At 47.5% G+C, this 20,894-nt stretch overlaps 2 protein-coding genes across 8 annotated transcripts in view; one reads left to right on the forward strand and one right to left on the reverse strand.

Annotated features, from left to right (window-relative positions):
• The window catches only part of ZBTB49 (zinc finger and BTB domain containing 49), a 59,397-nt gene that overhangs the window by 25,792 nt on the left and 12,711 nt on the right, over positions 1–20,894 (reverse strand). For 2 of the 6 annotated variants that reach the window (XM_064584261.1, XM_045881497.3), the window contains exons 1-2: positions 867–1,303; positions 256–658 (exon numbers count right to left, since the gene is read on the reverse strand). The gene's annotated coding sequence lies outside the window, so the exon portion shown is untranslated. Of the gene's footprint in view, positions 1–255; positions 659–866; positions 1,304–1,329; positions 1,439–3,950; positions 4,023–20,894 lie in introns of those variants that run through there. The other 4 variants (XM_054509001.2, XM_045881496.3, XM_045881495.3 and 1 more) reach the window with 4 other exon arrangements.
• LYAR (Ly1 antibody reactive) lies at positions 1,470–20,130 on the forward strand. Of its 2 annotated transcripts, XM_045881499.3 has the most exons (9): positions 1,470–1,620; positions 7,120–7,294; positions 8,647–8,761; positions 12,180–12,287; positions 12,415–12,498; positions 15,628–16,075; positions 16,404–16,490; positions 19,456–19,541; positions 19,985–20,130. In XM_045881499.3, the coding sequence occupies exons 2-9, from the start codon at positions 7,173–7,175 to the stop codon at positions 20,117–20,119; spliced, it is 1,185 nt and encodes a 394-aa protein (XP_045737455.1). In that variant the 5' UTR covers positions 1,470–1,620; positions 7,120–7,172; the 3' UTR covers positions 20,120–20,130. The 2 variants fall into 2 exon arrangements, with proteins under 2 accessions (XP_045737455.1, XP_064440335.1); XM_064584265.1 differs by lacking the exon at positions 12,180–12,287.

Consider the following 20,894-nt stretch of genomic DNA (forward strand, 5'->3'; position numbering starts at 1 on the left):
GACATCGAGAAACAAGAATAGCCACTTACTGGAGATACTGAGTGAGAAGTACAAATTAACCTGAAGGAGGAGGGTGAGGGAAAACCCCAAGGAAGAGACGTGTGCTGAAAACGTGGGTTACAGAGAAAGAATGAAGAAAGCGCCCCGCCCCCCCCCCCCGGGTTTCCAGGGGGAGCAAATGAAAAAACAAATGCAGGAGAGTGTAGCAAGAATGAGGCACACATATGTGCCCGGCACACAAAAAACCTCAAGCACCTGCTTTTTAAAACCTCGAGGCCACGTTGTCACTTCTGTTGGAAAACGTTTTCTTCCTTGTCCATTCTGGTGAATTCCTTGTGTGATGGGCTGAATCGTGTTCCCTCCAAAATCCCTATGTTGAAACCCTAACCCCCAGTAACTCAGAATATTTCTGGGTTGGAGATTCGGTCTTCAGAGAGGTAATTAAGTTAAAATGAGGCCATTAGGGTGGACCCTAATCCAATCTGACTGATGTCCCCGAAAGAGGAGATCTGGACACAGAGACACCAGGGATGCTCCTGCACGGAAGAAGGGCCGTGTGAAAACGAGGCACAGGGGTGGGTGCCTGTGAGCCGAGCTGTGCAGCCTCAGGAGAAACCAGTCCGCTGCTACCTTGATCTTGGACTTCCAGCCTCCAGAACTGCGAGAAAATAACCAGTCGGCGGCATTTTGTCATGGCGGGCCTGGCAAAGGGATGCACCCCCTGCTCCAGGCCTAAACCCCCTCGCCTCGGGAGCGAAAGCCCCTCCCCGTCCTCCCCACCCCGGCCGCGCCGGGGTTACCGTAGCTCGCAAACCCTGCTCACACCCGTTCACCGGCTAGTCACTCGGTTAGGCACGCTCACTGACCGCCGGCGTGTGCCAGCCCCGTCTCGGGGGCGCGGAGAGCAGCTAAACCACGAAGCCGCAGGCGCTGCGCGAGCGCCCTTCGTTCACCGCCGCCCGAACCGGACCGGGGACGACGTCCCTGCGCCCGCCGCCCGCGCGCGCTCAGCGCACACGGAAACGAGGCCGCGCGGGGCCGGGGGCGCCGAGGTGCTCAGCACTGCCGGACTACAGGGTGACGGGAGGGGACCGGGGGCGCGCCCGGGGGCCGCGGGGGCGGCGCGGGGGCGGCGCGGGGGGGGCGCGGGCTCCGCGCCGGGTCCGGGGGCCGCAGCCAACTCCCGCGCGACCCTCGCGCTGCCCGGGGGCGGGGGCGGCGGCGGGGGCGGCGGCTCAGGGCCCGGCCCGCTCGCCCGGCCATTCCCACTGCACCGCGCCGGGCCCCCGCGCCCCCGCGAGGCCGGTCCCCGGCCCGGCGGCTACGTACCCTCAGAGGCCGCGCCTGCCCCGCCGCCGCCCTCAGCGCCGCTCGCCGGGCTCCGGCGGCCGCGGAACCATCCCGACCACGCCCCCTCGGCCGGCCGGATCCGCGCCCGGCTTCCGGGGCCGTCACTTCCGCCGGGAGGGCAGCCGCGGCGCGCAGGCGCGGGCGGCGGCCCCGAGGCGAGCTGTGCGCCGGGACGAGCTGGAGGGAGGCGGCTGCGGCGCTGGTCGGGCGGCGGCTTTTCCACGTGCTCCTCGCGGCGGGTTGAAGCCGTCGGCGGGCGCCGGCCGAGAGGTGAGGGGCGGCGGCCCAGAGGTCCGACCCGGGAGGCTGGGGCTCAGGAGCGGGCGGTGGGGCCGACGCCTGCGTTTCCACCTTTAGAGCCCCTCCTTGGGCTTACCCACGGAAGGAGGCGGCGGCCCTTTCAGATCTCCCTCGTACTCCGGGCGGTGGAAGCAGGCTTGGGCTTAAGATGACCGATTCTTCCCGGTTTTAGGACGGAAGGGTCCTCGTGCCGGGAACCCCTTCTGTCCGGGGTCGCCGCGGGACTGGGCTTCAGCATGCTGCGTGTTGGGGACAAGGCTGTCGTCCTCCCCGAGGCTTGGGGAGCTCTGCCCCTAAGGAGGAGGCCTTAGGGCACAGTGCTTGAGACCTCCGACTTAGGGCCGCTGTACGTAACTGCCTGGGAGTCCAGGTTTGCCACTAACTGCATGTGTGGCCTCTGCAAGTTACTTAATCGTTTTGTGCTCCGTGTCTGGGTCTATCAAAAGGGAATACTACAGAACCTAACTCGGAGGCGTGTTGCAAGGAGTACCTGAGCACAAATTTATTAACCGCCTAGGACAGAGCTTGGCACCCGGACCAGTAAATGTCAGGATCTTCTGCAGCACCTACCCTCTGGGGAGACAGGTGGGGTGTACTTGCAAGGCTCGCTTCCCTGAGAGGGCTCACTTGGGACTCACACAGCACCCCCAGGCCCCCAGGGCCTAGCATAGTGTCTGACACGTGGCAGACTTCCACGGATGTTACACCAGTGAAGGGATGCTGGTGATGCAGTGCGTGGGGAGGTGGAGAGACATGGCTCAACTTCTCCCAGCCTCCCTGTGCTCATCTGTTAAGTGGAGCTGGATGTACCTACTCATAGGGCGAATGCACATGGAGAGCCTCCTCACCTCACATTCAGGGGCTTAGGCAAGATGGTGGACAGTGTGTATTCCTCTGTCCTTCCCTTGCACCATACTCTTGGTTTCTTGGAATTCTACCCCTGGAAGGGGCTCCTGACCCCTTGTTTCACAGATGGGAGAACCTGAAGTTCAGAGGGGACAGTGACTTGTTGGAGGTCACAGGGGGCTCATTGGGGATTGTGCTCAGGTTGCCAGCCTGCCCCCCCCCCCAAGTGGGCTGTTTTAGCAGTGGTGGTGGGGTTTAGGTTTGTGTGCACATGTCTGTGAGAGAATGTTTTGAGAATAGTGAATGTAGTTTTTGTAAAAATAAACCCTATAAAAATGTAGAGGCAGGAAGGTTTAAAGAGAACTCCAAATCGCAATTCCAGAACTAAAGGTGAGGTCCTTGTATCGGGGAACAGGGTGGTAGAGTAGGCCCCCATGGGGCGGGGAGCCAGAGGAGGTGAGTGAATTTATGAAGCTAGATGAGTGAGGGTCATGTTTAAGAGACATGGGTTTAGGGGGGGACCGGGGGTAATAGCATTGATGGGCAAATTAATAGGTCATAAGAAATCCTTTCTACCATTGGGTAAGGATGAATCTTTCCTATCTCCTATTAGATATTAGACCCATTTTATAGGTGAACAGAATCTGGAAAGTTAGGATAGCTTGAGGTCATTTTTCATTGGCAGGTGCAGGCTCCAGCTTAGATCTCTGGCCCTGAGTCAACAGAACATTCAATAGAACGTGGCACCATCCTGTTAAGAGGAGCCTGAGGTGCCCCAAGTCCCTCTCAAGTTCCCAGCCCCTTATTGTTGCCACTTGCTCGCCTCAACTCAGCCTCATTTTCAAACACCTGACATTTTCAACTGTGACACAGTTGTATCCTTGCTCAATGTGTGAGGACCTTAGAATACTTTCAGTGTAAAATGGAAGGTCATTGTAGGGTCTTTTTTTGTTTTTGTTTTTTTTGTTGTTGTTGTTTTTCTTTTGGGGTGAGGGTCTCAGGGTCCCACATGCTGAGTAATGGCCAAACAAATGGCCACAAACATGACAAGATGACAAGGCACGGCAGAAGCTTGGGCTTGTGTCAGGCCATCTCTCCCACTCCCTGTGTCTCCAGCCTAATCACTTAACCTCTTTGAGCCTCCATTTTCTCTTACAGATGCTGGGGTGGTGGTGTGATCACACCTGTTCTGGAGGTGTTGGGTGCAGTTATGATTGTTAATGTGAAATGGCTGTATGGAGAGCTAATGATCGTATTTTGTAATACGTCATCTTTTTCTTGGGTTATGGTATCTGCTGAGAGCTCAGTAAGTTGACCAGACAGATGAGTAGACAGCCAGAAGCTCACACAGGGACTGACTGGTCTCCTTTGTGGAAGGCACCCAGGTGTATCTGGATCCTGATGCACACTTGGCATTGACCAAAGGTCTGCCGAAATGAATTACAGTGACTTACCTGGGGTGAGAACCCGAGTATGCTCTTGACCAGTGCACGAACACTGCTTTCTCTTTTCATGTGTCCACATCTCTAGAAGGAAGAGCACAAAGAATCTCTGTGGCTATACTGGGACCTGGCCTTGCCGTCAGAGAGTTGGGGAGCCAGGGAAGGAAAAGGGGATCCGTATTTAGGCTCAGCCCCATAAAGAATGCCATCATGTCTTTACACTTGGGACTAAATGTTGAAATGTGTAGTATCTGAGCCCTGCAGACAGGGTGTCCTAAAAGTCTTAATACAGCTTGTTTCCAGCTTTCCAAGTTTCTGAAGTGTAAATGTTACAAATTTACCAAAAATATCCATGTGAAAGTTTATTTAAAGTTCTTTCACATTTACTTTTGTGAAATTTGAGTATGTTTCATTTTTTGTTCTAGGCAGTGCTTGCTATCTTCCATCAGAGGGACTGACTTTTCAGAAGGCATCTTTTTGTAAGCTTGTAGCATTTACGCTTATGCAGTTGTTAAGCCTGCACTAAGACTTGGGCCACCCTGTCCGCTGTGCAGTTAGGATGGTTCGGAGCTTGCTGTCCTTGCAGCCCCCCCCCCCCCCACACGTGTTTACTGCATACAGGAAAGGTGTTCAGATATGAGGCATCATCAAGGTGACTCTTGGCTACTGCTGTGGTGTCCTCAGGGCTCTAAATAAGGGAGGGGTAAGCTCCTTATAAACCTTATCTCGTTAACAAGCAGGTGGCCACACTGTCCCCATTTGAGATCAAGTGTAAAAATGCAGCGGGGGCTCTAAAAATCCCTGAGGCGCTGAGAGACTGAGTTGTGACTTTCCCACAAGCTATCCGTTCTGCTTAAAAAGAAAAAAAACCCCACAAATTTCTAAATGTGAACATTTGCCACAAAAGACCAAATGAAAAGGGTCGAAGGGTATTTTTTCCAATGGGACATGTGACCAAATTCCAATCCTCTTCTGAATTGACATTTACACCGTGCATGGCTAATCCCCGGAGAGATAACATGTTTTGCACAGATATTCCGAGCATCTTTTTTGTCAACATCACTTGCTTCTTTTAGTTGATACGTTTTGTTTCCAGCCATCCTCCCTGGGCCTTGAATTCCTGACGTTCTGTGACAGACTGAGTCTCCCAATTGGCTCTCAAAGCTTGCCAAAATCACCTCCCCTCCCCTCGTCCCCTCAATCGAGAAACAGAACAGACTTCTGCAATGAAAGTCAGAAAGCTCTAGGCCATAGCTTAAGTTCGAGGGGGTATTTTTCATCATTGGATTTCATAATGAAAGTACTTTTAAATTTTTCAGCAGATAATTTGGCTTAACGCAGCTGCTTGTACCTTGTGGTTACAATGGCCGTCCATTTCTTGGTGACGAATTAACGATTTGCTCTCGTTCTTACACAAAAGTGCCCCCACAGACTATTGAATAACATGTTGGTTCTCGTTCTGGCCTTTGTTCTCCCCTTGGGAGGCAGAGCAGCTGGCCATCTCGTTGTCTGCCATTGAGCGTCCATCTGCGGCCTGCAGAACGCCGGGTTGGAGGGAGCTGGGTCGTAGTCCACTTGATGGCAGCTCCCCAGCACTTGTGACTAGCTGACCATCTTTACGATAACCAGATGGGACATGGTCGTGGTTGCCTCACATCCCAGAACAATCATGTTCGCTTCCATCTGGATTGGGTGCGAGGCTGCAGCTGACCACATGCCCTCCCTTGCCACACCGATGGCAAGCTGTGCAGGGGAACCCGGAGCCGGGGACCTGCCTTTTTGTATGTAGCGTATCAGGCAAGCTGATGTCCAGCAGTGCCCCACAGGGCGAGAGGCTTCCACGAGAGATGGCTGGGCCTTTGTAAACCCTGGGGTTGCAGCCAGGATGTACATTTCCATTCAAGGCTAAAGGCAAGGGAAAGCCCTGACAGTGACCCAGAACATGGGAGTGGAAGAGAGAGCATGATTTCGTGCATGGGAATTCTCTTGTGAACCCAACTGCTCATCTGTGCTGAAGGATTTCTGTACGAATCAGAGTGCACCAGTTTACTTGACCCTCACCTTCGCCTTTATAATAAGAAGGAAAAAGGTGCTGGATCAAACAGTTGTCAATATTTTTGCTGTGAAACTCATTTATTTAAATAACATAAAATGACAATATTCTTTAAGGATGTAGTGATTAAAAAATTATGTAGCCATGGAAAGTTACTGTGACTCTGTAATACTTTTGGATGAATTTGTGTTTTGTTGAGCACAGGAGTGTTTCCATGAAATCTGTAAATTGTGGTTATGTATTTGCAACAGACATACTAAATCTCGGAGCAATGCTTGGGACACGTGGGTCTGAATGCCGTCCAGTAATTCAGCGCCCAGCAGCTGGGACACCTTGATACATGGTTCCACTTCTTTATTGATCTGATAAGAAGCCACATGAAGGTGGCCCCTCCCTCACCTACTCCCTGTCCACTAAAACTGAGGGGCACATCCTCATATTTAACACCTGTGGATACACAGTCATGCCTATGTGAATGTTTTCTGTGCTTTGAGAAATATTTCGATCTCTTCATTAGACCTCTTCATTTAGACCTCGTCATTTCATATAAGACCTCTTCAGAAATATTTAGACCTCTTCATTTAGACATCCTTCCTGAATTCCCCACTCACTGTGTTCTGAAATAATTTGGCAGTTCACATCTAAAGGCAAGGGGGAGGCGGGCAAGCGAGCTTAACATTAGAAAAGGTAAGACATTTTGCTTAATGCCCCTAAAACTTCTTCCGGAGAGCCAGCCTGCCAAATTTAAATCCTGGGTCTGCTACTGTGTGACCTTGGAGAAGTAACTTAATCTCTGTGTCCACTCGCCATGTAAATTGTGCACAGTAACAGTCCTTCCCTCACAGGGTTGCTATGAAGACTAAATAGGGTAATATGTATAAAGCTCTTAGAACAGGCCTGCGCATGGTAAGCATGTGCTTAACAAATGCCAGCCACTATCACTGTTAGTAATAACTTCACTTACATGCTGGTAGAGTTTTATGTAGTTTGCTAATCAACTTTGATTCTGTTTTTTGTAGCTATTTTACGTGAAATTATGGTTGAAAAGTGAGCTGTATGATTGTTTATTGGGAATAGAAGTTTCAGATTACGATAATTATTTTTTCCTTTCTTTTAATTTTCTCTTAGGACAAGACTTCAAACCTGCCTTGGATAGAGAATACTTCACCATTTAGCTAAAAATGGTATTTTTTACATGCAATGCATGTGGTGAATCAGTGAAGAAAGTACAAGTGGAAAAGCATGTGGCTATTTGCAGGAACTGTGAATGCCTGTCTTGCATTGACTGCGGTAAAGATTTCTGGTAAGTTCTACATAATTCATGTAGATCAAAGTAAAGGTCCAGACCAGTTTTAGAAGCCCTGGCCCCATGAAGCCTTAAAAAAAAAAAAAAATGGAGGCAAGTTTAAGGAAAGAAATTAAGAAAAAAAGTGCTTTACAGCCTATTTGCTTTCTAAGGACGGTCCAAAGAGAAGATAAAGGGAGGGGGGCTGAGGCTGTCTGGAGTATTTGGTCTGTTGGTGGCACTCAGCGACACCTCCTAGCCACCATTACTAGACCCTAAGAGGTGACCACCCATCGTAAGGCTTCAGGAGTACGGTGCGCTGGTCACTGAAGAGCTGGATTTAGAAACCAGAAAAAGAGCTGACTCATTCACAGTAGCGGGGGCCTCGGGGGAGACTGGGTCCCCCCTAGAAGTTCACAGATGATGGCAGGAGTGAGCTCCTGGCCCCCTTAGAAGTTCACAGATGATGGTAGGAGTGAGCTCCTGGCCCCCGAGTGTGTCAGGTACTTCCACTGAGGCGTCTCTGGAAAGGTAAGGACTAGGGCGTGGGGGCAGGACAGATCTTTGACTTGCTTGCCTACTCTTTCCTGAGGTGGGTCATTATTTGCAGACGGCTCACCTCAGTCTTCTGCTGAGTCCCCTTCAGCTTCACACGGTTTACGTGCAAAGGCAGTTTTTGGTGCATCGGCCTCAGTGTCCTCTGTGGTGTTTGGATGACATTTGCTAAAAGTCCATTTTAATTTCATTCTAGAGCAGTGATTTTTTAAAAACAACTTTTGGAAACTGCTAAAGACTTTGTTCATAACTAATCCTGGGAGGAAGCCTGATCTTTAAAACAGGTGAAAATTGGGTTGTTTTTCATTGGGGGACCTGGTCCCAAACATTTCCCCAAGGATCCCATGGAGCTTCAAAATGATCGTAGGAGACAGAACCGAGTCTCCTTGTTTGCCAAGACTTGCACATCTAGAACTTTTTAGTGACGAGATACCACCATTTTACTCCAGCTTTTAACTTATTCTACAACGAATTAGTGACGGCCTACTATATTACCAGAAAATCATAGGGATTTTGTTGCTTAAGCTAAAGCCACCCCATTGTAGAGAATTACTTTTCTTTCTTATATTCTATATATACTCACTTAGGACCAAAAAAAAAAAAAAAAAAATACTGCCTTTCAGTGGGGTTTAAGACATTTGTATAAAAATGGGTAGACAGTTTGGGGGCGGGCTTTATATTGAACAGTTTGGAGGAAGGAGGTGATAAGCATAGTAAAACTGTGGTGTGCAGAAGGCAGGAGCAGCATGTGAGCATCAGATGGAGCCTCCAGTTGGAGAACCAGTCTGATGGTGGAACTTTCTATCACTTTGAAGGGGTGATGACTACAAAAACCACGTCAAGTGCATCAGTGAAGAACAGAAGTATGGTGGCAAAGGTTATGAAGGTAAAACCCACAAAGGCGATATTAAACAGCAGGCATGGATTCAGGTAAGGTCTTTCTAATTCATCAGGTAGCTTCTTCTGACATCTTCCGCTTTCTCCGGAAGCCTAAGAACAACCGCATCATATGTGCAGGCAAGACGCAGAAACCTCATATCTTGGAACAGAATGAGGTTTTGAACAACTGAATCATGACAAAGAGTTCTTTATTTCTCTGTTAATACAGTTGCGGTGTATTTTGTCTTTAACCCATATGTTTTGCAGACTTCTCGCAAAAATGTTTTAGAATTCTCACTATCTTTTCCTTGGCTATGAGACTGAATGGAAGCTTTCTAATCTTTATCTGCTTCTAGTGATAATTCAGCTTTTATCACATAAACCATGTTGTAATCTGCCACACCTATCAGTCATCAGAATCGGGCAAAATAAAGATATTTTCATAAATATAAGTAATTTTCTACTTAAATAAAATGGAAACATGCACAATAAAAATGGCAAAAGCAGCAAAATCCCTAATTCACTGAGAGATGGTACCCACCATTTACAGAACAGATAGCAGGAAGGATTCAGAATAGAAGGCAGGAGAAAGAAAAGACAGGGGCGCCTGGGTGGCTCAGTCGGTTAAGCGTCTGCCTCCGGCTCAGGTCATGATCTTAAATTAAGGTCCTGGGATCAAGCCACGAGTCGGGCTCCCTGCTCAGCAGGGAGTCTGCTTCTCCCTCTCCCTCTGTCTGCCACTCCCCCTGCTTGTGCTCTCTCCCCTCTTCTCTCTCTGTCAAATAAATAAGTAAAATCTTAAAAAAAAAAAAAAAAAGAAAGAAAAGACAAATGCCATCTTCGTGGAAATTCTCTATTCTCCTAGAATCCGAATAAATAATAGTTAGCTCCCTTTAATGCTAGAGTTTAAATGTGAGTTTTCTGGCATTCACTACCTTACTGAGTTGGCAAACTCCTGGGAGGCAAAATCCTCCATTCACAAAGAACTAGGTGCCCGGTGCAGATTGAGAAACTCCTTTTTTTAACAAAGATATTTAGACCGGCGACCATCAGCCTCACTTTTGGGCTCGTACTATATCTTGATCCCCCTCAAGAAACAGATGACATTCTAGGCCCCGAGCTTGCGGTACCTGGGTGTGGGAGTTCTACCACGTCTTGAATGAAATCCTCTAAAGGCAGGGGTCCACAGGCTGCAGCCCACCACAGCCATGCCCATTTGTCTGCATGTTGTATGTTACTTAGAGCTACCAGGGCAGCGCTGAGTAGTTGGGACAGAAACCAGGTGATCTGCAAAGCCTAAAATCTGTACTACCTGGCCCTTTACAGTAGAGGTTTGCTAGGGCCTGCTGTAAACTGTCAGGCTTCAGTCGCGCTCTCACTATATTCCAGATCAAGAGCTGTCCTTCAGCTTCTGCCCTGGTCCACCTGCCCACCAGCTGTCGGACTCCTCCCTGAGCCCCTAGCTGACCGTGTGAACAGATGGATGAGGCTAACTGTGGAACGCTGGGAGAATAAACCGAGCCGGCTGTGACCTCTCCCGACAGCTGGACTCGGGGGTTTTGTTCTTTTCTTTCAATCCTAAACCCTTAGTTTTAAAGACAGAATTTTGGAATCCTGTCAGTGTTACTGTTCTCGGAGCATCGTTCTAGATGTCTCTGTGCTCACAGAGTGGATAGATGGGTCAGGGAGAGGTCGCCCGCTTGCTTGGGCCACGGTGTTTTCCTCCGAGCTTTGTCACCAGTGCCCTGGTCTCTTCTGACACTCGTGCCATTCTGGCCAGTGCCCAGCCACCGTGACTTCGTCCTTGTTCACCTATGTCATTGTCTTGATTTGTTTTTCTGCCTGAGGGCCTACAGAGTCTTTGTCTCCCCCTTCTCTTAGTCTCCTGTATCCATTTTTTCTGGTCTGTTTATATGTAGCTTTCTTTCCTAACGCAGACCATTGTCCTGCATTATGTTATATTGATTTGTCCTCTTGGCTCATGGGTGACCATCTGTCTTGTGTGCTGTCATTGCCCTTGCTTTAATAACTATCTTTCTCCTCTGCCTTCACTGAGATTGCTGTAAGCATTTCCTAGGTCACTAATTTAATTTTCATCTCTGTTCTGTTCTTGCCATTTCAGATTTATTTATTCGGTCTTAATGCTGCTTGTCGTCTAGGTCCTCAAGTAATTTCCTAGTCTGTAATAGTCATTTTTGTTTGATACTTTTGGTTTATTTTTTTTTTTTTCCAAGTTTTTAAAAAATTGCAAGTTACACATGACATAGCATTTACCACTTGAACCATTTTTAAGTATACAATTAAGTCCATTCACACTGTTGTACAACCATCACCACCATCCATCTCCAGAACGTTTTCATCTTCCCAAACTGAAACTCAGTCCCTGTCAAACACTAACTCCTCATGTCCCCTCCTCCCCAGCCCCTGGCACCTACCATTCTGCTTTCTCTCTCTCTGAATTTGACTACTCTAGGGACTTCATATAAGTGAACTCATACAGTACTTGCCCTTTCGCACTGGCTGACCTGTCCGTCATTATGCCAGTGTCAAACTTTTGCGATTACGCCAGCTTTGTGCTGAGAAAGCATGAGGCCTCCAGATTTATTCTTTTTCAACATTATTGTAGCTATCTGGTGTCCCTTCAGATTTCATGTGAATTTTAGGATGGAGTTTCCTGTTTCTGCAAAAACCCCACAAATGTCAATTGGATTTTCATAGGATTGCATTTGAATCTGTCCATCACTTTGGTTAGTATTGCCATCTTAATACTAAGTCTTTCAACCCACACGATGTCTTTCCATTTATTTGTGTCTTCTTTCTTTATTTTTTAAATCATCTTTTTTTAAAAAACATTAATTATTAAGTAATCTGTACATGCAACGTGGGGCTTGAACTCACAAACCTGAGATCAAGAGTCACACACTCCTCCAACTGAGCCAGCCAGGAGCCCTTATTTGTGTCTTCTTTAAATTCTTTCAATAAGGTTTACAGTTTTCAGCATATAAGTCTTTCCCCTCCTTAATGATTATTTATTTTTAAGTATTTCATTCTTTTTGATGTTATTGTAAATGGAGTTGTTTTCTTAATTTTATTCTCAGAGTGTTAGTATATAGAAATCTAGAACTTAATTTTCAAGTGTGGATTTTGCATCCTGTGACTGCTGAATTTATTGGTTCTAATGGGATTTTTTGTGGAATCTTTAGGGTGTCCTACAGGTAAGACAAAATTATTTATGAACAGAGATGATTTTACTTCTTTCTAATTTGGATGCCTTTATTTCTTTTTCTTGCCTAATTGCTCTGGTTAGGACTTCTAGTACTGTGGTGAATTTGTAAGCATGGACAACATTAATGTAAAATCTAGCCTTGGAATGAGAAACCTCTAGCCATGGGAAGGACACTTAATTTGGCTTTCATGAAACTCCTGTGCCAGTTGTTTATTATTTTTGTTTTATCTTCCCGTTTTGTAGAAAATTAATGAATTAGTAAAAAGACCCCATGTCAGCCCCAAAGTGAGAGAACTTTTAGAGCAAATTAGTGGTTTTGACAACGTTCCCAGGAAAAAGGCAAAATTTCAGGTATGGATTTGCGGTGCCTTCCCTAAATGGAGGGGATATGTGGCGGCCCATTGGTGATGGAGCATGCCATGTACCTGTCAAAATGGAACAAATGGGTGTTTGTTTTTTTTTCCCTTGTTCCTTACAGAATTGGATGAAGAACAGTTTAAAAGTTCATAATGAATCTATTCTGGAACAGGTGTGGAATATCTTTTCTGAAGCTTCCAGCAATGTAAGTCAGATCTAATTTTAGATTTGCAGTGTGGTAAAAGTGATTAGTAATAATGAAATGGGAATGTCTTATTTTTGGAGGTCAAGACAGCCTTCTTTTTCAGAGAGCCTCTTTGTGCCTTCATTTATGGGAAAGAATAAACTGAATGTACTGCAGAGAAGATTTCCTTATTGTGCAGAGAAAGGTATTTAATCCCAATGTTTGATAATGGTACCAGCTAACATGAGACAATTTGCTTAGAAACCAGGCAGTGGGATGTACTGGAAAGAGCAGGAGCTTTGGGTGTCTGACAGACCTGGTTTGAACCCCTGCTGTGCTGTTGGCCAAATGTTTGATCTTGGGCACTTTATTTAACCTCTCTGAGCCTCAGTTTCCTTGTCTTAAAGAAAAATGGATAGTCCTATTCATGCATTTATTCAGTACTTGGTGAGCACCTGATCTGTGCCAGGCCCTCAACAAAAAATGTATAATATCTCAGGTGGCGACAGTGCCATGAAGAGAACAAACAGTGAGGACATAGGAGTGACTAGGGGTTCTTTTAGGTGATGAGGGGTTCACAGAAGGCCCCATACGTGGATTAAAGCAGCTGAGGCTATGAAAGCACCCCTTTCTGTGGGTGCTTGTGGGTAGTGGGCGCCTGCTAAGCATCTGTCTCCTTCCCTCTGTGGAATGAGAACCCCACTGGAGTAATTCAGTTAACCACCTCTCAGGTTCGATCTGAGAGACCCCTAGATGTGGACTCCATGCAGAGAGTCTTGGTTTGATATTGTGTGGCCACCTTATTCGTGACATTGTTAAATTAAAATTTTTTTCCCCATTAATTCATTTGCATTTTGCTCCTACTTGGAGCTTACATCCCGTTTGGAGACTTACATCATTAGTAGTTTTAAAAACAACAGTGGGGTTTTCTGACCGTATTTTATTCTACTCACGTTGCTGGGAGTTGACTGACTTACCTAGAATAGTTTGGGCAGTGAAACTGTCCTGGCATTTGTCTCTTTCAGGACATACAAATTGGGCCTTTGAAATCTTAGAAGCAGTTCTGTGCATGCTGTCCTTGCATGGGGCCACGCTAATCTCTGCATTATTCCAGTTGTAGTCCGTGTGCTGCCCGAGTGAGCACCGTCACAGTCATATAATTAGCATTTCTGTGGCACGTGCCTTCTAAAGGTTATTTCCATTACTTTTAAGTAAGAATCAAAGATTTGGATTACTTAGTTTACTGCAAAGTTCAAAAAAAAAGTTTTTTCTGATTTCCCTTTTGAAACCGTGAGTGTATTACGGAATAAATGAATAATCAGTACACAGCTCACGGTAACTGAGCTCTGTAAAACACAGCTATTGCCACTCTGCCCCAGGTGTTGATCCAGCCAGCTGGAGGCCCTGTGTCCTCGTCTGGGGAGGCTCCCTCTGCCCCAGCACAGCTCGCCTGGTCCTCGCGCAGGCAGCCATAATCAGGCCGAAGTCCTGCCCTCGCAGAGCTGTGTCCCAGTGTGGGACAGATGACTGTGTATGTCGATCTGGGCCAGAACAGCAGGACAGGGCGTGGGAAGCTCGAGGAAGAAATGGAAAGCAGGAGGAGGGGTGCGGGGTGGGAGGGGCTCTCTTCAGAAAGAGGGTCAACGAAGGCATCACTGAAGAGACCACATTTAAAGAGAGTCTGGAATGAAGTAGAAAGAAGATGGGGGATGAGTTTGTCCACCCATTACTGAGTGGCTGCAAGATGGGGTGACTATCCCCCCGCTCTGGGTACAGAGCGAAGGCACCAGCTGGAGACATGGTCTGAACTGGGCAGAAGGGAGGCTGAGGGCTGTGGCTCTCAGTGGTCCTAACAGTGCCTGACTATAAGATAGGAATGAGACTGCAGGCCAGGAGTGAGGCGACTTTGCCCCCTTCGTCCTCCTGAGTCTGTTTCTGAGCTCATTCCCTGCCCGCCCGCCATGTGCCTGGCCTGGCTGATTTCCCTGAGCTGCTGGGGAAACGGCAGCTAGTAGGCTTATTGTTCCTCTCCTGAGGGCTGTGCTCTCAGTCAGGGCTGAGCACCGAATGAGGCGTGAGTCAAAGCCAGTCCTTTTTGGCTCAGTTTGGGGGGTAGGAGCTCCCTCCTTGAGACCCAGGCTCCCAAAGGAAGAAGACTGGAGGTGACTTGGCCTATCACCTGGCCAGTAACTAATGAAGATGGGACTGGGGTGCAGGTCTTAGGTGAGGAGTCCAGTGGTTCCTGCAGCAGCTCCGTCCAGATGCGTTAGGACTCACGAAGCAGTTCAGGGCTGTGCTGGGGCCATCTCGAGAAAGGGCTGTCATGGAGACCAGCATATGTTCAGAGTTGGGGGGGGGTGCAGCAGACAGTGGGGCTCGTTCTGCTGGAGTCTGTTCTCAGTCGGATCTGTGTGCTGGCTCAAATAAGGTTGTGCAGCAGGTGGAGGTTTATCTTAACTCCAGGGCATGTAGCTCCTTAGCTTCCTCTGCGTCCTTACTCCACGTGTCCCTGAGACCCTTCCTCCAAGGGTCATCCTCTGTGCAGAATAATGAGTAGATGAGACCTGTCTAGTACTGCAGAGTTTACAGAACCTTTTCTGTACGTTAAGTGGCTTATTTGAGCATCCTCAGTCTACTTACTGAGCCCCGTAAGCTGCTGTTAGCTCATGCCATAACTTCCCATTTTATTCATACATCAGCTGTATAAGGTACATCTTACTAGCTTTCATTCTGTCAGTGAGGAAATCGGTTCGGAGCAGATAAATAACTTGCCCTGAGTCACCCGGCTAGTAATTAACCAAGCTGGTGCTTGAACCCAGGTCTGCAGATGCGTAAATCCCATGGTTTCTGCCACACCTAAGTGCTCACTAAAATTAAAGGTCTAGCTTAAGTGACATAAGGATTCTTCACTTTTCCAGTGGAATGAAAATGTCTGTTAAATGCAGGGTGGCGTGTGGGCCGGGGGAAGTTTTTTTCCATTTGATAATATTTACTGCTATGTTTTAGCTCTTGGGGGGGGCGGTCAGAGTTATAAAATGGTAAGTAGTAGACATTTTTCTTGGAACAATTTGCTCAGTAGACATGTGCAGTGACGTGAACAACGGTCTGGAATGAGTATTTATGTGTCTTTCGGTTTTGCCTCGTAATAAGGAAGCAGTCAGTAAGGGTCAAGACCAGCAGTCCCTCACCCAGGCGGCCAGCCTGCCCCGCCCGCCCCACACAGAGGTCTCCGCCAAGGTCCCAGCCTCTGGAACACGTGACAGCACAGAAAAGCAAGCAGAGGTGAAGAAGAATAAAAGAGAAAGGAAGGAAGAAAGGCAGAAGAATAGGAAAAAAGAGAAGAAAGAACTAAAATTAGAAAACCACCAAGAGAATTCAAAGAATCAGAAGCCTAAAAAGCACAAAATAGGCCAGGAGGCCGAGCAGGAGGCCAGAGGGGAGGTCCCGGGCTCTGCAGGGAAGAAGAGCCAGAGCAAGGCGGGCAAGGCCAAGGGGGCCGCTGACAGGGCCGAGGATGGAGCTGGGGCCCGCGCGGGAGACGCCGAGGAGGAGCCCACGAAAGCCCGGCCTGGGAAGAGAAAGCAGAAGCACTCGGAAGGTGTGTGGCTAGCGTATGCTCTGGGCTTTGTGAAGCAGATCGTAAAGCAGTGAATTGGGGCTGGGTGCAATCTGTTAGACCTCGCATTTGAACCAAGTAAGGCAAAGAGCATAAGCTTTGGGCTCAGACCAGGCCAGTGAGCACCTCTCAACTCGCCATGTGTTCCTATGCCGTAGAGGAGGAGAAGCCCACGGTGCTGGGCTGCTTGGGCAGTGGGCAAGGTGGCGGACGTACACGGCTTGGCCGTGCGTGCCTTCCATTAAATAGTAGCTGCTATCATAAATGCAAATCTTTTTTTTTTTTTTTTTTAATCTTTCTACTTACCTAGATGACACAAATTCTAAGAAGAAACAGAGAAAGGTCTCAGGACCTCCTGAGGGTGGAGAACCGGAAAACCATGAGGCTCCTGCAAAAGGTATCACTGCTGTCATTTGGAGAGGTCTGCCCCCCCCCAGGGTGGGGCAGAGGGAGATGACCCGGGGCCTCCAGGCAGATCCTCCCCTCCAGAGGCACTGTCTGGAAGACAGAGCAGAGTCAGGTAGGGTGTGGCTCTTGAGGAGCCGGGGAGGGCTCTGGGGGTCACTCTCCAGTGTCTGTCTGGCTTCAGGGGTAAAACTCGACTCGAAATACATGATCTTTGGACCTGAAGATAAACCCAGCATGGCTTTCTGAGACCATGTTCCCTTTCCTTTCTCCCTGCTTCCCTTGACCCTGCCCCCCTTACTCTCCTAGAAGTGCCCCCCAGACTTAGCTGTTCCCCACGTCTCCTTGCTTGGAACTCCCTCAGCCAGAATGTGTACCTGTCAGAATCCAGTCCTTGGCCTTCATCGTTCCTCTAAAATGCTGCCTCCTCCACAGAGCTGCTCCTACTTCCTTGGGCCCGAAGCATTCCCTGGGGTCCTGCTGATCTCTTAAGAAGAGACCCCAGGATTCCAATGGAAATGGAGGCTTTATTATTAATGGAGGTTCAGTAACCGCCTACGCTGGGTTAGACCTCTGAGCTTGGAATCCACCCACACCTGACTTGGAACCTATGAGGCTTTTTTAAATTCCTTTTTTGTTGTTGTTGTTTTAAGACAATAGTAGATTCACTTGCAGTTGTAAGAAGTAAAAAGAGGCCTAAGTATCCATGTATCCTTTTCCCAGTTTCTTCCAAGGGTCACACCCTGCACAACTAAGTGTCTCCACCAGGGTGCTGACATCAGTGCAGTCAAGAGGAAGGTTCCCACCGCCACAGGGAGCCCCACTGGGGGCCTGGTGGAGCATGTCTGTTTCTCCCCCACCCCACTTGCCCCCAGCAATCACTGATCTGCTCACCACTTTTGTAATTTCGTACTTTCAGAACGTTACCCAAATGGCATCATATGTGAATTTTTGAGATTAACTCTTTTCCCTCCGCCTTATTCTCGGGAGGTATGTCCAGGTTGCTGCACAAATTGGTAATCCAGTCCTTTCATTAAGTCCTACTCCATGGCATGGATGGACGAGTTTGTTTGACCGTTCATCTCTTGAAGGACGTGTGGGTTTCCAGTCTCTGGTTGCTACGAATAAAGCTGTGTCAGCAGTTAGGTACAGGTTTTTGTGTGGAGCACACATGACCTTTTCTGGAAGAAATGTCCAGGAGCGCAATTGCCGTGTGGTGTGGTGAGTGCATATTGAGCTTTTAAAGGAACTGCCAGCATTTTCTGGAGTGGCTGTACCGTTCAGTATCACCCCAGCAGTGTCAGACTCACCCATTCTCCCACGTCCTGGCCAGGCTTTGGCGGTGGTACTATTTTTCTTTTCCATTCTGGTAAGTGTGTAGTAATAGCTTGGGGTGATTTTATTATCCCTAATGATGTTGAACACCTTTTCATGTACTTATTTGCGCCATCTGTGTTATCTCTTCATTATAACGTCTGTTCCTGTCTCCTGCCCATTTTCATATTGGGTTTTCTTTCTTACTGTTAAAGATTTGAGAGTTCTTTACATATCCAGTCCTAAATACTAATTCTCTCTGGGATATGTGGTTTGTAAGTTTTTTTTTTTCCTTCAGTTTATAGCTTGTCTTTTTATTCTTTTTTTTTTTTTAAGATTTTATTTATTTGAGAGAGAGAATGAGATAGAGAGAGCATGAGAGTGGGGAGGGTCAGAGGGAGAAGCAGACTCCCTGCCGAGCAGGGAGCCCGATGCGGGACTCGATCCCAGGACTCCAGGATCATGACCTGAGCCGAAGGCAGTCGCTTAACCAACTGAGCCACCCAGGCGCCCGTCTTTTTATTCTCTTAACAGAATCTTTTTTAAATTTTTTCCTTTTTCCTTTTTTTTTTTTTTTTAAGATTTTATTTATTCATTTGACAGAGAGAGAGACAGTGAGAGAGGGAATACAAGCAGGGGGAGTGGGAGAGGGAGAAACAGGCCTCCTGCTGAGCAGGGAGAGTGATGTTGCTGCTCCATCCCAGGACCCTGGGATCATGACCTGAGCCGAAGGCAGACGCTTAATGACTGAGCCACCCAGGCGCCCCTCCCTTTTTTTTTTTAAAGAGAGAAAGAGAACATGATGGGGGATGGGGGGCAGAGGGAGAGAGAGAATCCCAAGCAGGCTCCATGCTCCGTGCAGAGCCCAGGAACAGGTTAGATCTCATGACCCGGAGCCAAAATCAAGAGTCAGACCTTCAACTGACTGAGCCACCCAAGCGCCCCATTAACAGAATCTTTTATAGAGCAAATTTTTTAGTTTTGATGAAGCCTCATTTGTAATTTTCCGTTTAACAGGTCATGCTTTTGGTGCCAAGTCTGAGAACTGTTTGCTTATTAGCTCGGGATCCCAAAGATTTTTTTTTCTGTATTTTTTCCTGAATGTTTTAAAGTTTTATATTTTATTCTTAAGCCCGTGATCCTGTTTGAGTTGATTTTTATGTAAAGTATGAAACTCAGTACAAGGTTCACTTCTTTGTCCGTCAGCACCATTTGTTGAGAAGGCTCTCACCTCATTGAACTGCCTTTGTCAAAAATCAGTTTGGCGTATTTGTGTAGTTCTATTCTGGTTCTTAATTCTGTTTCATTGATCTGTGTATCTGTCCCTTTACAAATACCACACGGTCTTGATCACTGTAACTGCATCAGAAGTCTTGAGACTGGGAAACTTATTCCTCCTGCTTTGTTCTTATAGTGCTGATGGTACTTAGGATGCCTCCTGACCCGCTCCCTCTGAGAGCGAGTCCTGGAAGGCGAGTTAGGCTTTCGGCCACTGTGCTCGGACAGGTCAGGCACCTGCTAGTCGGTACCGTCAGGGGTGGGTTCATTTCCTGGGTGGCAAACAGATGTCACCCAGATGGTTTCTTTATCCCTGCGGTAGCGCACCAAAACAAAATGTTTGACGATCATTCTTTATATTGTAGGGAAGTTCAACTGGAAAGGAACTATTAAAGCAGTTCTGAAACAGGCCCCAGACAATGAAGTAGCCATCAAAAAGCTAAGGAAAAAGGTATGGCGCCGGAACCCAGGTACAGAAGCTGGGGAGAGCCCCTTCTTTATTTTAAGATGTACAGTTTGTTTGTTTAATCTAAAATACTGCACATTTGTTTGTATCTCAGTGACGTCCGAGCTGCTCACTAGCTCCTCAGCGAATTAAACTCCTCCCATATTAACTCGAAAATGACTGTTCTTGGTATTTTGCTCTCTTTCGCTTATTCCAGAGCAGTGGTTTCTTCTGTTTTTGTGTCTGACTCTGTGTCTCAGGGTAACACACACCCAGCGGGGTGCTCCCATGTGTGCAGGTGTCTGGATTCCCACAGAACACACCTGTGCTACCAGTACCTGGGTTCCTTTTATTTTTTACTCTTGGCCTCCTTCTGGGTTAAAGAAAGAACGTTCTTGGTAAATTCTCAGGAAAAATCACCCATTTGATGATTGTTTTTCTTTGTGAAGGTTTTAGCTCAGTATTATGCGGTGACGAATGAACATCACAAGTCTGAAGAGGAGCTCCTGGCCATCTTTAACAAGAAAATCAGCAAGAACCCCACCTTTAAGTTATTGAAGGACAAAGTCAAGCTTTTGAAATGAACATTTTTATATTTAAAAACTGAATCTGTTCTGTTGATTTCTTTCACTGCTGTTTATAAAACATGTAATGAATTATAACTCCCAATTTTGCTTTCCAAAGCTGTATTTTTAAGTTAAGGAAAAAGTCTATTTTTGGTAGAACTTTTATGAGAAAATATATTCTTACCCAAGATTCTAAATCTGTGGTGGTGAAAATTATTGTACTTTAAAGAGTACTTTTATGGTGGAAAACTTTTAAAAATGTGACAAGTCAAAAAAAAATTCCTCCTTTGGTCAGACAAAAAAGTATTTAACTGCATCACTTCTATACAGTTTTAATTAGAGGTTTGGGTGGGTTTGTTGTGTCGTTAAAACATGTGAGTTGTAGTATTTGGTCCAGAGATGGTCACGACAGTCCTCAGTGTTTGACAGTCTGTGCCTCTCCAGAAGGCCCCCTCTTGAGAGGCAGTTTGTCTGTAATGGTCCCCCGTCCGCGCTGTGGCCCTACCCTGTCCCGCTTCAGCCTGAGACAGACTGTGACCACGTACGGGAAATCACTCACCTGAGACAGAGCCCGTCACTTAGCTGCGTTGCTGTCCCAGGGCTCCGACTGGATGGAAGTGCTCTCGGACATGGTATTCTGAGTCCCGGTATGCGGTGCCGGAGGAGAGCTGTGTCCTGCCACTTGCTGAGATTGGAGTAGGCTTTGCCCACAAGCCCCTTACTTGCCCCCTGAGCTCAACAGCGACGTGTCCCATTCCGATTTGGGGACGTGCCGCTGTGACGATGGGATTCA

This window comes from Mirounga angustirostris, unplaced genomic scaffold (assembly GCF_029215605.1).
Source record: "Mirounga angustirostris isolate CCGP_5_RB_7025 unplaced genomic scaffold, mMirAng1.0.hap1 SCAF_2, whole genome shotgun sequence".
Classification (NCBI taxonomy): Eukaryota; Metazoa; Chordata; class Mammalia; order Carnivora; family Phocidae; genus Mirounga; species Mirounga angustirostris.

Excerpts from the sequence above, each read along its gene's own strand:
- LYAR (XM_045881499.3), top strand. The coding sequence starts at position 7,173 with ATGGTATTTTTTACATGCAATGCATGTGGTGAATCAGTGAAGAAAGTA. Across the intron at positions 12,288-12,414 it reads GGAAAAAGGCAAAATTTCAG|AATTGGATGAAGAACAGTTT; the intron begins GTATGGATTTGC and ends TGTTCCTTACAG. Across the intron at positions 16,076-16,403 it reads AAAGCAGAAGCACTCGGAAG|ATGACACAAATTCTAAGAAG; the intron begins GTGTGTGGCTAG and ends CTACTTACCTAG.